Source organism: Stegastes partitus, unplaced genomic scaffold, assembly GCF_000690725.1.
Source record: "Stegastes partitus isolate 25-593 unplaced genomic scaffold, Stegastes_partitus-1.0.2 Scaffold252, whole genome shotgun sequence".
NCBI classification, from domain to species: Eukaryota; Metazoa; Chordata; class Actinopteri; family Pomacentridae; genus Stegastes; species Stegastes partitus.
Genome location: NW_007577983.1, coordinates 467107 through 482086, shown reverse-complemented (window position 1 = coordinate 482086; position 14980 = coordinate 467107). Strand labels below are relative to the sequence as shown.

Here is a 14980-nt window from a genome sequence, read left to right as displayed (position 1 = left end):
ACCCAGAATTGCACTTGTACTGATGAGAGAAGGGGATATTGTTGTGAACGTTTTCGAGGGAAAGATTAAAGACTATTTCTCAACAAGCAACTGCGTGCTCTTAAAATAAAGGAAACTACTGACCGGAGTACAATACATATTAGATTAAGTACGAGCAGTCTGATGAATAGATTGTAATATGGACAGGGACAGGTAAAGGGATGCATAGAAGTCACAGCCTCTTTCAGCACCACGGGAGAAATGTCATGAAAACAGCTCATCAAAGCCAAATTATTAACAGTGACAGTTCTGCCCCTGTCAGGGGGCTACTTTTTGTTTAAGAATATTAAACATTTAAAACACTCGAAAACACTTATCAAGGGAAGCTTCATTACAGGGACTAGAAGGGAGGTTAACAAGTAAGTCAATAATATTGAAAAGCACCCTAGAGTTAGGATGGATCTTCAAAATGAGGTCAGATTAATAAGCCGCTTTTGCTTCCTTAACTGCTTCCTGATATTTCAGCATTAAGTCCTTTATAATAGTGTGGGACACTTGCAGTTCATCAGCCCCCCATTAACATTTGGCTTTTCTACATTCATTCATCAAAGCCTGGGTATCATCCATCGAAGACTGGCGGTATTTATCTCGATATGTTGCAGACTAATGTTATGCTGTCAATACTAGTTATACTGCAGCTCAGCCTCATTGTAAATTGCTTAAGAGTCACGTCATTCATTTCGCAGATATAGGCCAGGCACGTGTTTGAGCTCGTGGTGCCTATAGACACATATTGACCATCTCACAGAATCACACTAACATACAATGAGAGGACAAAAAATCATTTGCAACGCCAGAGAATTGTGCTTAAATGTGTTTTCAATGTAAGGTGGTATGAAATACGAATGAGCTGTAAGTAAAATTGTGGAAAGTAGGGAATGGTGCATTGGTCCAGTTTGACCAATAGTTATGAGATGCATGAAATAGCTTTGGCTGCTGTTGATTTGTTTAGTTGAAGAATGAGGCCAACCAAATCTGTAACTCTTGTCAACGAGCAGTTCATTATGAATTGGATACGCTTCTGTTGGGGCTTGAACAAGGCCACTAAAAACACTTAAGTAAAAGAAATGATGAATTACGAAGCATCTCCTAGCCAGTCCTGGGTGTGTGTGTGGAGTACTACACAGCTGGACACACATGAGCACACACTCTTTCTGGCAGCCATCCGCACCTTCACACACTTCACTGATGTTCCGCAATAAATATTTACGGATGCTTCCTGGCAGCCAGATAGTGTCCTGGAAGCCAGATGTAATTTACACATCTTTTTGATGCCGCCTCATTTTGCATTACATTGAAGTAGCGAGGGAGGGAAATAAGTGGTATAGTCAGTTTAACTTTGTGTGTGGTTGTTGTGTGCAGCAGACACCGAAACTTTTTGGCATGTAAACCACAAGGGTCAAAATTTAATAAGCAGAGGGCTCTGAGCCAAAGAATAATCATGTTGCACACTGATCATGCGCAATTATGACAGACCTCTTGCTAAAATTTGATTAGAATCAGGATATTTATCTTCTCCTCCAAATATCTTGTTGACTCAATCAATAGAATATGTTTACATCCACGTAATTGACTCCCGCGAGGATATTTGTTTCTCTCGCTTTCTTGTGCAGGAAGTTTGGCTCACGCCGACTACTTCTGCTCGCTATGCGCATGTTGACTTGTTGTATAGCGCCGGCACGGTCGCATTAGGTCGCGCCACCGAGCCACCCTTAGGTCTGCTGCAGATGAACTGTCCAAGGCGACATATGGAGCCCCAAACAAACCTGGGGCAGATCAAGAGACATCCAAGAGTTCATTAATAATCTATATTATCCATATCTCTCTCCCTCTATCCCTGCACCTGTTATCCTCCTCTCCCCCAAATCCAACTTCCTCTCAGATTAATAGGCAAGGTGGCCATTAGTATCCAACTAAGGCTTTGGTACCGGTGGGGGATGCAGTTAATTTGGATAATATCACTGCCACATGTCGTCAACAACAGACTAACAGGAGGCAGGATTCGGAGAGTGGGCTGCTCTGCTCACTGCCTGCTGCCAGCTGTGAGGTCTGGATGAACCTTGAACAAAGAGTTGTCTCTCACTCTGCCTCTCTTTCCCTCTTAATGTTCTCTCTACAGCATCTGTGTTACCTGGCACACATGCACATGCCATAAATAATACCTGCACCAAAAATACGCTGGCCCAAAATGAAAAGGCTTTAATGAAGCTTAAGGGCAAGGGATGTCACCGAAGGGCACGCGCTGATAGATCGGGTCATAGCTTTAATTGATGTTTATTGCAGATTGCAGGTGCTTCCAAAATTAACTTAAAAGGTGATTGAGCACAGAACAGGTCACTGGTTCAGCTGTTGAATTAGTATAAGGCTGCAGAGCACAGGTGGCAAAACTTCAAATGGCAAAGGCAGGGGCAGGCAGACAACACCCAGCAAATTGCAGACATTGTCATGTTTGGTGTCACAGCGTGGCTGACAGGACCTGTGGAGCTCGCTGGTGTTGGCAGCGACCAGACTGCATGTGTGTGACGCTATAGTTCTGGATTAATGAGAGATAAGGCCGAGCCAGAGAACACCGTCGTTGCAACACACGATTCATTACATGCCACATGGAACTATACTGCAGAACCTCTTGCAGCCTTGTAGTTGACATACTACATGGGGTGTTTTTTTTTTTTTGCTTTTGCGCTGCTTACGTAGCGCGGTGGAAGCTGTTTATGGACAAAATTTAATGTACACTCAAGTGAAAATACTACTATGAACGACGGCGTTCTGGTGTGTCTTTGGTTTGATGCAGTGTGCTCAGCAGAGGCAGCCATATGTGGTATAAAAAAAAAAAAAAAAAGCAAGGCCAGACCAAGACAGCATCATCCACTGCTAATGAGAAACAGTCCTCTCATGAGGCGAGCAGAGACGCAGCAAGGTTCAGAGAGTTCAATACGAGGCCCATGAGGGGGGGGTTCATCCAATTACTAAACAAACTTGTTATGGTGTATTCAATTAATTTTTTACAGATTCTCAATTGATTATTTTGGTATTTTAAGTCCGCAGAAACCTGAGACAAGTGTGGAAATTCCATTTGTCATTTAAAAGTAAGAAGGTTCTTAGTAATTCAGTGGCTGATCATTAGAATGCTCCTTGAAATGACAGCTTTCCCTTCATTGAGTGTGTCGTTATATTGTATTATTGTAAGCCTCTGTTGAGAATGGAAGATGAGTGTCTGTTTACCTGTTGGTAGACACTTAACACCAGTGTCTTTGTATCACAGTAATGCCGAGATAAAAGCGTAATGCCATTTCACTGGTGTAGTTGAGTTCTAATCCCTCAATTACCGTTGTGTATTTTCCCATCTACACATTTCGCGGCCTATACAAAATCCAATATGGGAGATTTTCACAAGTCAAGTGTGTTGTTCAAGAAATTAGATTAGTTTTTGAACCTGTGACAAATTCCTTAGTTGTACCTGTCAAAAGTGAAGGCTCCCTGTTGGCCCTTATCAAATTCGGCGAATTCATTTTCTCTCCAGGTATAGGAGTCATGCTGGTGGAGGTTATTATTCTGTTTGTTTGTCAGCTTGTGATTTTCTGCAGCCAGTGTGAGGAGTAGCTGCTTTGCATCCAGCGCTTGTTGTTTTGTCGCCACCTGTTCCTTCATTACCTGGCCGCATACTACTCTTTCTTTATGTGGATAGAAACTCTTGATCCGTGTGAGAGATCACAACGAAATCTGTTTTTCAGATTGGGCCTCCAATCCTGTTCAGAGGCGAGGATAAAGAATTTTTTTTAAACTTTTTTTTTTTTTTTTTTCGAGGATATTTTGGTTTTCATGCGATGAAAGTCAAAAAATGCTTGGCTCTGACATGAGTGGCAGCGCTGACAACACCTGCAGAGGCTGTTGTAGTGCTTTAGTGCTGCTGCCAAGACCATTCAGTGTACACATTGTAGAGAGGGTCTCCTCCCATGCTGTCGTCTGCAGCAGAGCGCTCTGCCGGGAGAAGCGAGACCAGGCCAGTCTCGCCTCATCTCGAGTCACGGTGCAGTGAGTACAGGCAGCCCGAGGCTTTCACAGTCCCGATGCCCACAATGCATTCTTCATGAGGTATTAAATGAATATAGGAATACACAGATACACAAAGCAGAAAATGAATGTAATCTAAATGCCAGGCCCCTGCGCTGCGGGCAGACTTGAGCAACAACGCTGGAGGAAGATGTTTGCTCAGTGCCAGCCTCATTAAATCCAACAGCCCCGTCCCTTCAACTGGCCCACAAAGTTGAGTAAGAAGGGAAAAAGGTCAGGAGGTGGAATGAAATGAAATTAGAAAAGGGAAAAACTGTGCCGTTAACGCTGCCATGTCGGAGTATTGATTTAACTAATTGAAATGGCATCGAGGGAGAAACACCAGATGGGTCTCCTCTGGCCTGAGGTGGGGTGCTGGCTGGCTCTGATAGGATCCCATCTGAGACGCTACTGTCCCTGGGGTCCGTGCTGATGCCTTCCTTCATTCCAGCGTCTTTCTCACAGTTATCTACAGCCGGCACATTCTCTCGGTCGTGTTTATAGAATGTTTATAAGACACTTCTAACAGAAGCGAATAACTTGCAAAAAACTTCTCAGCAAAAACTTGTTTGTGTCTTGTTTAGCACATTTATCCTTTTTTTTTGATGTATATATACAGAAAGTTACAGATTCAGATTGGTGAAAAAGTGGCGCCTAGGGGAGGATGAGGCCTAAATAAATAGCGACTGACTTTAGGGAACTGTCCAGAACCGATAATCAACGTTGCATGTAGGCAGGACAAATATGTATGCATTATGCAATGTTTGTTTCAGCAGCCGTGACTCACCAAAGCACAAAGCACGAGACCACCCTGGCAAACTGCCCTCGCAATGCTACTATCACTTAGCTGCTCCTGTTTAAAATTTCATGAAGCGCTTACAAAAATAGGACACACTTTTTTTTGTATGAATTACTGCGAAATAACTCGAAGTAAGGCCGAACTACAGTAAGGCTGGGGCTGTGTTTGTTCACTAGCTGAACACACAATATGCAATTGCAACATTTAGCTTCACGGAGCACACGTTTGTTTGTTTTTATGATTTTCTGTTTGGATAGCTCTGCTCTCCTAACGTGCCTTCTGTAAGTGGCAACCACAGATTAAAATTTGGTCCTGTAGAGCAGCTTAGCCTAGCTTTGTCGACTCCAATTTCTTACGAAGAGAATTACATGTAATCATATACAAGAAACAGGTGTAGGCAGCATCACTCTCACTGATCCGCATCATCTTCCTCTGTCAACGTGTCCCCTGCAGTTCCTCTCACATTTCTGATTTCCACACCCCAAGAAAAATATGGAAATCTAAATCAAAGCCGGAATTTGTACTGACCCTGTCAGGATGAGACATTTTGTGAAAGATGAATCCAAGTTGTGATTATGGAGTCCTTTTCTCCCTGTGTCTTTGCTTTTATGATCTTACTAATCATATCCTGACTGCCCCCTGGCTGTCTCTGTCCTTCTGTCCTGGTGGTGCTCCGTGCTCTTTCCCAGCATGCACTGCCTGTAATTAAATAGGAGCCTGGTCCTCTTGACAGTGTCTGTAGCTGCTTTCTCTGCCTGGCAGCCTCCTCATCCTCCCTCTCTCTCCATCCCTGTATCTCCCCCTCTGTCTCTCACTCACACACAGACACTCCCCCTCCCTCTCTCCTTGCCTGGATGTCACATGAGGAACTGACTCTGGTCTCTGTCTCTCAAATGATTTAATTGGATGCAAACTCAGGAGCACGGACATCAATACGGAACTATATCTGCCATAAGGAAGAGCCATTAGTCAATACTTCGCCCTCCACATGCCGAAGGCTTTTGTCAGACCTAATTACCCAGTACTGTATTCAGTGGAGCTTCACCAGTGGGGGGACTGGGACTCCTGTGGGATCTGGTTAGGATCACAGTTCACTCGCAGTGTATACAGTGGAGTTGGAAAGTTCACAAAAGCAAATATCACTCACAATTCTCTTCCATTTAACGCTGACAGCTAAATGACTGCAGTCACGAGAGGTGCATATTTAATTCCTCTGGCTTCCTTGGTTTCGAGGTATTCGTTCTTCGAGGCTGGGTGTATTGTACGCTGGACATCAGATGACATAAACAAATTACTCTTTTACCACGGTTCTCCTTTGCAGGGACTACAGTGAACTCACACTTTAAGTAAAAGAAGGTGGTGGCACCGATACAGATCAGCCTCACACGCTTTTTTTGTTGTTTTTTAATTACATAGCCTTTACCTTGTTGTAGGTCATTTCTCATGGGAAACACACACACACACACACACACACACACACACTGCAAGAAAGCTATTTTGAACCACATAATATAGCATGCAAATGCAATGCATGCACTTGGCAACCTTGTTTCTAACTGGCTTGTATTTAGGTTATGGTCAGATTGATAGTATTCAATATGTTCACACATTTGCACACTTCCAGGTAACGCGTGTTAACTAGAGCAGCAACTACTTGTAAGAAATTCACACGAGCTTCCCAAAGTGCTGAAGTCACAGCACTGTTGTCTCTTGGTTTTTCCAAGTGTATAGTTATTTGTACGGTTTAATGATGTACACACAACTTTGGCAAACAGACACCATTTCACTTGCTACTTCGTTGACCAGCTGAAGTGACAAGTACAACCTGCAAAACACTCCTGACTGATAGTTACCTTGGTAGCTGCCAAACGTTTGCATTATTGGTTATCCAACTGTGTTAAAACTGACATTGTCCACTCAGTAAGACCCACATTTAAAATAAAAACAGAAAGCCTGGACCTACTTGCCTGCAAATCCAAGTTTAAACATGTAAGTTAGGGTGTGTATTTTGCTAACCTTGTGAAAATATGTGTCCCTTAGGGTGCCTCGTCCAGCCTGGTGGTCAAATTTGCAGACACTGATAAGGAGAGAACCCTGCGCAGGATGCACCAGATGGCGGGGCAGCTCGGCATCTTCAGTCCCATGACCATCCAGTTTGGGGCCTATGGCGCCTACTCTCATGCTGTAAGTCTCAGCCCGGCGGGGGAGGAGACGGTGAGCTTTAAAAAAAGAAAACAAAAACTGTTGTGATTTGAGGCTTGAACTCACTCTCTCTCCCACTAGGCATGTGACACTCCCGGCGAACAGCTCCTTAAGTGATTCACACCATTAAACGGCTGTTAAGAATCCACAATTACAGAGGCTTAACAAAAAAATTCTGCACTGCTTTTTGTGTATTGTGTCTTTTTATCCCTTCATTTGTCCAGGGAAGCTGCTTATCATGTATGCTCAGCGCTACGCCGTTTCACTTGCGCACAGTTGCAAGCATCCACTTCATGTTCACTTTCCATTTCACATCTCCTGACTTGGTCTGTGAATTTAAACAGCCAACCCAAGCTTGCCTCTTTAACATTTCATCTACTCACACATATTTCTTTTTACTCAAACAGAGGCGCACGTCATTACCAAGAACCCACACCCGTTCACCCCCTACCCCTTCCTCTGTCAGCCCACCCCACCTCCACTTCATATTCACACATGAAAGTCACAGCCTGAATTAGGAGTCTGTGAGATTTTACACTCACACAGTAGCTAACAAGTCACCCTGACAGGTGAGAATCGCCCACTCACGCACAATCTCTGCTCTAACTCTGCCACTGTAGCCCCCCTTTTTTTTCTCCCTCTCCTACATATACATATACAGTGCACAAAGATATACACAGACTCCAGCTTCCTGAACTCATCTCACCACATAGCCTTTATCTTGTGTCACTATAATGAGCACAAGGCCAGAGTGGTCGTACTGGAGCTGGGAAGCGAAGCTGCAGGGCAACACGGACCACTCTGCTCAAGAACAAGGCATGGGCCAAGCAAACAGAGATGTGAGAGTAAACATGCTCTGATCCTGCGGCTATTTCACCCTCCTTTCCTTTTCTGTCCTTCCCTCCATCCCTCCCGCCTTTCGCCTCTCTCCCCACTGCTCTTTAATCCTACAGCAGATGATGCAACAGCAAGCAGCCCTGATGGCAGCAACACAAGGGTCCTACCTGAACCCTATGGCAGCCATCGCTGCCGCGCAAATGCAGCAAATGGCAGCTTTCAATGTCAACGGCCTGGTGGCTACTCCCATGACACCGTCCTCAGGTATACATTCACACACCCACACACACACACACACACACACACACACACACACACACACACACACGCACCATTAACTGGCACAGGTGCAAGAGCGGAGGCACGTGCAAACACACACTCGCGCAGGACGTCTTTCTCCATTTCTCATGACTGGCCTGGAACATTTTCATCATTAGCAAGAATTATAGAAGCAGTAGTAATATATTCATTCAAGGCCTTTCTGCTTCTGCCCTTGTTACATTTTTTAAGATGTAGACTCCGATTTCTAGGTTGAAGCAGACACTGTCAGTGCTGAATTAAAGGAAGCGGAGCCTTGTACTGAGTGAGGCATGATGGGAGAAGATGTACAGCATTCCTTTACACTCATTGGCAGCCACATTATAGTCTCTCTCTCTCTCTCTCTCTCTCCCCCTCTCTCTCCCTCTTCTCTCACATTATCTCTTCTTCGTTCTCCCTCTGTCTGTCGCTCTCTCACTCTGTGTCTCTGTGACAGTGTGTGTTTTCTGGGAACACGGCCAATCCGATGACTTTGGATGCAGAGTCCTTGGCTTATACAATATAAGAGCAAAGATTTGTGTGAGATAATCCTGGACCCCAGTCTGAACTATCTTTTTGGCCCTTGTCATGAGGAGCTTTGATGGCTCGACACTAAGTAGGCAGGCCGCCTGAAGGCAGGGTCATTGCAAATGTATTAAATAAAGTGGCTTGACGCTGTACCTGGCATTTGTAATCCACAAGGCCTACATATTCCAGGTAATGCCTATCAAACATAATCCTACATGACTTAAATGCCCTTCACCTGGATAAGAAAAATAATAAAATTCCATCTGCACAAAAGGGCACTGACAAGGTGACAGACTTGGAATATCACCGCAAGGAAGGAAGGTGCTTAGAAAAAGCAGCACAGCTCCCGACATCCAATACACTGTACATTATGGTACCGTTTCTTGAAAGTGATTTTTTTTTAACCACTGGTTTGTGTACCTTTAAAAGTGTTGTTATGTACCCCAAGTGACAAAAACGAAGCTATAAACAAGGGCACCAAATGAAATATTCAGAAAAACATCATTATTTTCGATTACAGCATCGGATAAGTCCTTTCCTCCCCTGTACCACCTTCAATTTGTGTGTAACCATGACTGATTTTAGTCACTGAACCTTTAGTTCAGCCTGAATAGGTACCAATTTGTGCTAAACTGCCTCCATGGTGGGTCAAAAGGTACACATTTGTGTCCATTACGTACAGCACTGCAGGTGAGGAAAATGTACATTTCAGTACAAAAGTACGCTTCTCTTGTACCTCGAGTTTAGAGCGTGGAGCATGTGAAGCCTGTGCCCTGCAGTTTCCATAATGACTCCGTGTCTATTTGTAGGCACCAGCACACCCCCGGGCATCTCTGCCACAGCCGTGCCCAGCATAGCCACCCCTATTGGGGTCAACGGATTCAGTGCCCTTCCGCCTCAAAGCAACGGGCAGCCCACATCTGAGCCCATCTACACCAATGGTATTCATCCTTACCCAGGTGAGACGATCACGTTTACACACAGCAAACACGAGATATATTTGTAGCATCCACTGTCATGAGTCTGTTGCTCTGACCCCGCTTTTGACCCTGGCTGCTCGCACTGACGGCGATCTATGAATGTTTGATTATTCTGGAGCTGTACTCCATCTGAATAAGAACATCACCTAATTGCCAAAATGCAAGTTCAACATGTCAGCGGTGACAAATTGAATTATATCGCGTAATACTGTTTAAAATGTTGACAAGAGTCTTTTTAACTTCACACTCCCATGACATCTTCTTCTGATTTGAACTGAAGCGTTTAAGGCTTGAGGGTCAATCAGCACCGTCTTTTGGCAGATTTTTGAGAAGCCAGCCCCAGTATCATGATGAATCCATCAGTTCATCCATCAGTCAATTATGGTTAATTTGATGTGTCTCAGCCCGTCCTCAGCTTCTTAATGTTGTCTGGGACTGATTCCTGAAGAATTGACAGACACTCGCTCCCCATCTCTGCATTATGCAAAGGCAGCTGCAATTGTAATGAACTACAAAGTGGTTTGTTTGGCATGTTGTTAATATTTGATGCAAACATCTGGGGCGAACAGGCATTTTGAAGAACTGAAAGATATGACAACCCAAATTTCTCCCCACTCCCTGTGTGATCTTACCCCCCGATGGTTCTCTACAGCTAAGCCAATTTCTGCCTCGCTCTTTAACATTCTCCCTATCTCTTTCTCTGTCTCCGTGTCTGTCTTGACCACTGTTCGTCCTTTTCTTTTTGTGTCTCTTTTGCTTTCTTCTCTGTCGCCTTCCGTTCTCTGTCTCTCTTTTTTTTTTTGTCTCTCTCTGCAGCACAGAGTCCAACGGTGACCGACCCTCTCCAACAGGCTTATGCTGGCGTCCAACACTACGCAGGTGATCCGTCTCTCCTACCTCCTCTACCTCTCTCACTTCCTCCATCTGTCCCTTCGCCTCTCCCCCTCTCCCTTTCGGTTTGTCACATCAGTAGACACTCTGACAGGTAGAGATAGCCAGATGACCAGCCAATTTCCTCCTGGATTAGGCTACTTTACATTAGGATTGCAAAAGGATTTTCAGTTGACTTGATTATACACCCTCACCAAAAAAAAAAAAAAAAAAAACCTTAATTCCAAAAGCACACCGAGAGCTGAGGATTTGAACCTGCCATAGCCTCCTACATGAGAGATGACACAGACCTCTCATAACCACTGCTTTGTGCCTGACATCAGCTCTCATTAACATGGTGTTAGTCTCCCTCTCTTTCTTTGTGTGTCTGCTTAGTTGAACTGCACTCCACTCCCCTTTTGCCATTCTCTTTGTGTAGTGATCCACCAGCCAAATGAGCCCAGGCTCCCCATCATAATGCAATTTATTTATGCAATGTCTAGAGGACGCAAATGAACAATGGAATAATGCTTTGAGTTTTGTTGTGTCAAATATGAAAATGGAGATGTGAAAAATTCCACTCTGGTTCTCCCTTTGCAACAGCAGCCTACCCTGCCGCCTATGCGCCAATCAGCCAAGCGTTCCCCCAGCAACCAACCATCATTCCCCAGCAACAGAGGGAAGGTAAGAGCGAGCAAGCGCGCCCACCCAAGATAAAAGGTGATAATTGCCATGTTCCATTCTAATGTAGCTGCGCTGCTTTGAATTAGCGAGGGAGGGAAAAAGCTGGCTGGGGAAAATGTGAGAAAAAGGCTCCCCATTTAAAGAGAAGAACATTAGCAGTGAGATGGAAAGTTACTCTGTCATTATTCAAAAACTGCACTAATTCAAACTCGCAGCGTTGGACTGCTTAATCAGTCCATTACAATGTGTTTAAGTGGTTATAAATATTCATCAGATTAATTAGCTGCATGCATAATCATTTATTACCATTCCTAGTGTAGTGTTCGTTCTTATGCCACAGCATCAGATGTAATAAAGCATAGGATATACCGTGATGGTAAATCACTCTTTTTGACGCCATTCGTCAGTCTCAATTATTCATCTATATGATTGTATGAGACAGCATAGAGTGGCATGAATATTCAATATATGGACTTGAAATTGAGTGTTTCCAACATTGCCTGGAGGAAAAAGTTAGTTTATGTTAGAATTTTGGCAGCAGTGCGGGTGCAAGCAGTGGTCACCGTGTAGAACTGTACGACTGAAGACAGATGCACACGTACTTATTCACACATGTCAGCAGCTTATTCACTTTGCGTGGTGGCATAATTTCATAGCACAGAGAAAAAAAAACACACAGTTGTTAAAGACATCCCGTCTCTCATTGATACATTGGAGCATTTTAATCATTAGCCAGAATTATAGAAGTCACGGCAATGCAAACACAGCCACACACATAGGCACACACACACACACACACACACACACACACACAGAGCTATTCTTGGTTGAGCCAGTGGCCTGTCTGAGTTCTGGCCTCCTCTGGGTTTTGGCTGCTGTCCCAGCCTGTCTCAGTCCACTGCCACAGTCTGCAGCCCTGCCATTTAACAAGAGACATCTAAACCTGAAAACACAGGCACAGTCAAGCCTCGGCTTCAACCTCCCACTGAGAGCTAACAACTTCAGCTATACATTTTATCAGTCTGCGTCCGTTTGTGTGTGTGTGTGTGTGTCAACATGGAAAATCCTGCCAAATCCCAAACTATAATTTTAACCACACAAATCATCACAGTAGCCTTTGAGGAAAAAAAAAAAAAGTGTCCTTTTTTATTTCAGCAGAACATCTTATGCAGCACGGTGTTACATTTTAATAATTGAATAGCGATGCACACTGACACAGCAAATATTTTGTCATGCCAAAAAGTAATGCAGCGCTGTCGCATTACCCACAAGGATGAAGCGAACGCCTCATATTTTAAACAGTGCAGCAAAAAAAAAATCACCGGCTGTAATCTTGAAACAATAGAAGGTTTTCCTATCGCCCTACTGAAGTTTCAACTTCATCAAATACGTCTTTGTTGGCAATAACGAGATCTTCCTCGAGAGCACCGGGATAAATGTGTCACTACGACTATAATTCTATCAGCAGAATATGTTCAGGGTGGTGCAACATGAAAAGAGCTTGTTGCATGATACAAGTCAATGCATCAGCAGTTGTTTGAGGGATGACAAATGCTGAAAACTGGAAGATAAGATGTGTCAGGTGCCATACTTTTCATTTAAAATTTGAATTCGAGCTTGTGATTATTTTGGGAGTCATAACCTTGGGAGAAACCTGAAGACGACGCAGAAGCCGGCGGAGGGGAGAAGCCGACCTAAGACTGAACAAAGCGCACATAAAGAGTGTTTTTCTTTTTAAGCTTTGACAGTCGGGAAGGAGCATAAACCCTAAGACATTAGAGAATCCCAGCGAACTACTGATCAGTAACAGATCTATGCATTTAAACAGCTTGCACTGTTTACATGCATAGTGATTTGGGCTGAAAAAGCCCCCAAAAATAGAGCCAAAATTGCAGAGTTAGAATGAGATTCTAGATGGGAATTAGAGGTGAGTGAAGTTCGTAAAAACAAAGCTAACTCCAGGTAAAGCTGTTTATTTACTGCAATGTCTCCCTTAGGCGACATTATTGTTGTCAGTATCACCAGTGCTGCAACAAATACATATATTTTTTGTATTTTAGTTCCATGCATTATTCATCCGTGCCAAAATTTGATGCTTATATTACCCACAATGCATCTCCAGCTGTCAACAGTTTGTCCAGAAAATCAGGTTGTCTTTATGCGAGTATTGCAACCTCAATAAACTAGCCTCAAACAGTGATAAGGACCAACTTGGAGTCTGAAAGACGCTGCTCTAAGTAACACAAGTTGAGCCAATTTATAAGATTATACATAATTCCCTCTTCAGTCACAAATAAAAGCCTTATACATTTTTTTTTCATATATGCAGCAGTTCTCCACAAAGAGGCCTAAACAGGTTTTTATGTGTGAAAATTATGGATGGTTTTGAATTTTAGAAGTTCTAAGATATGAAAATCTTGGTTTTCAACATGGCAGCCGCATCAGCTTCATGTACTTGAAGCTAATTTTGCACTTTGCACCTTAATGCTTTGCTATAAAGGACAAAATACCAAATATGCAATTTGATCAGAATGCTGTAAATAATGTTTAGTGAAATGTTAGCAACAAAACGACCTTCTCTGTAAAAAAAATTAGTCATAGCGATATTTACTTTTTTGACTGCCTTGAAAACATATAGCAAAGAATAACTAAATATGAGGTATAAGGTTGATTAGAACGTGGCACCGTTTAAGTATTTTCCAATTACCCAAAAAGCAAACTCCTACTTGATTCAAATATGGCCACTCTCCCCGTTCAAAGCAGTCTTCTTGCACAGCGATATACTGCTCACAGCACTTCTTGGAACACTCCATGGAAGCAGCATCGTCACTACTAATGGGTGCACATTTGCAATTTTACCAAGGACTTCAAATTTGAACAAAGAGCAATAATCACGTTGAGGATCATCACTGGTGACAAGAGTGGGGTCTAATGCTGCTATGGTCTATGACTACCCAGAGGCCAAACGGCGGTCTTCAAACGGCGCATCGGTCCAGCAGTGTGATCAAGAGCGTGTGCGTTGGTTTTGTTTTTCGACATTCACAGGCTTTCACGCAGTGAATTTGTCATTCCCCCCAGTCCTAATTGCCAAGATTTTGGCTCCTCCTCTTCCACAAAGTGAACTTAAAGAAGAATAGAAGCAGTTTGCGATGGTGCTTGATGCGCTTACAGAAAAGGGAGCATTCCAAATGTGGAAGCAGCAGTATATCACTGCACGGGAAGACCACTTTGAAGGGGATACAATATGTAAATGAGCTACAGCTTTTGGCTTTTTATAGGCACGGCATCGCAACTTCTTGATTGCACCTCCCACCTGCATGTTGATGTACAAGGAATGGGATTTTATATTCACACTGTCCAGTCAAGCATTAGTCTCCCTTTCACACAGCTGGATGTACAGACCAGCATATATGACATATAGGTGCCCGAAGTGGTCATGTGATCACACACAAAAAAAAACAAGGGGTGTCATGCTTGTAAGGGGAAAGTGAACAAATATGCAGCATGCCACAAAAACAACCTACCAAACGTCTTTATGCAGCAGCGGCAGGCATTTCATTCCCTCAAACAAACCACTTCTTTTCAAAGCAAGAATTCACCATAATGGGCGACACCTAAACAGACAGAACTGAGATTCAGCCCTTTAAAAAAAAAAAAAAAAAATCCTCACTCTGTCAACCTGTGTGTGTGTGTG

At 43.5% G+C, this 14980-nt stretch overlaps 1 protein-coding gene across 1 annotated transcript in view; it reads left to right on the top strand.

Annotated features, from left to right (window-relative positions):
* Positions 1-14980, top strand: part of LOC103357398 (CUGBP Elav-like family member 4) — a 45563-nt gene that overhangs the window by 18353 nt on the left and 12230 nt on the right. Inside the window, exons 4-8 of the mRNA XM_008281948.1 lie at positions 6929-7072; positions 8047-8191; positions 9562-9711; positions 10549-10611; positions 11206-11286. Of these exons, the coding sequence (XP_008280170.1) occupies positions 6929-7072; positions 8047-8191; positions 9562-9711; positions 10549-10611; positions 11206-11286 (583 nt within the window). The remainder of the gene's footprint in view (positions 1-6928; positions 7073-8046; positions 8192-9561; positions 9712-10548; positions 10612-11205; positions 11287-14980) is intronic.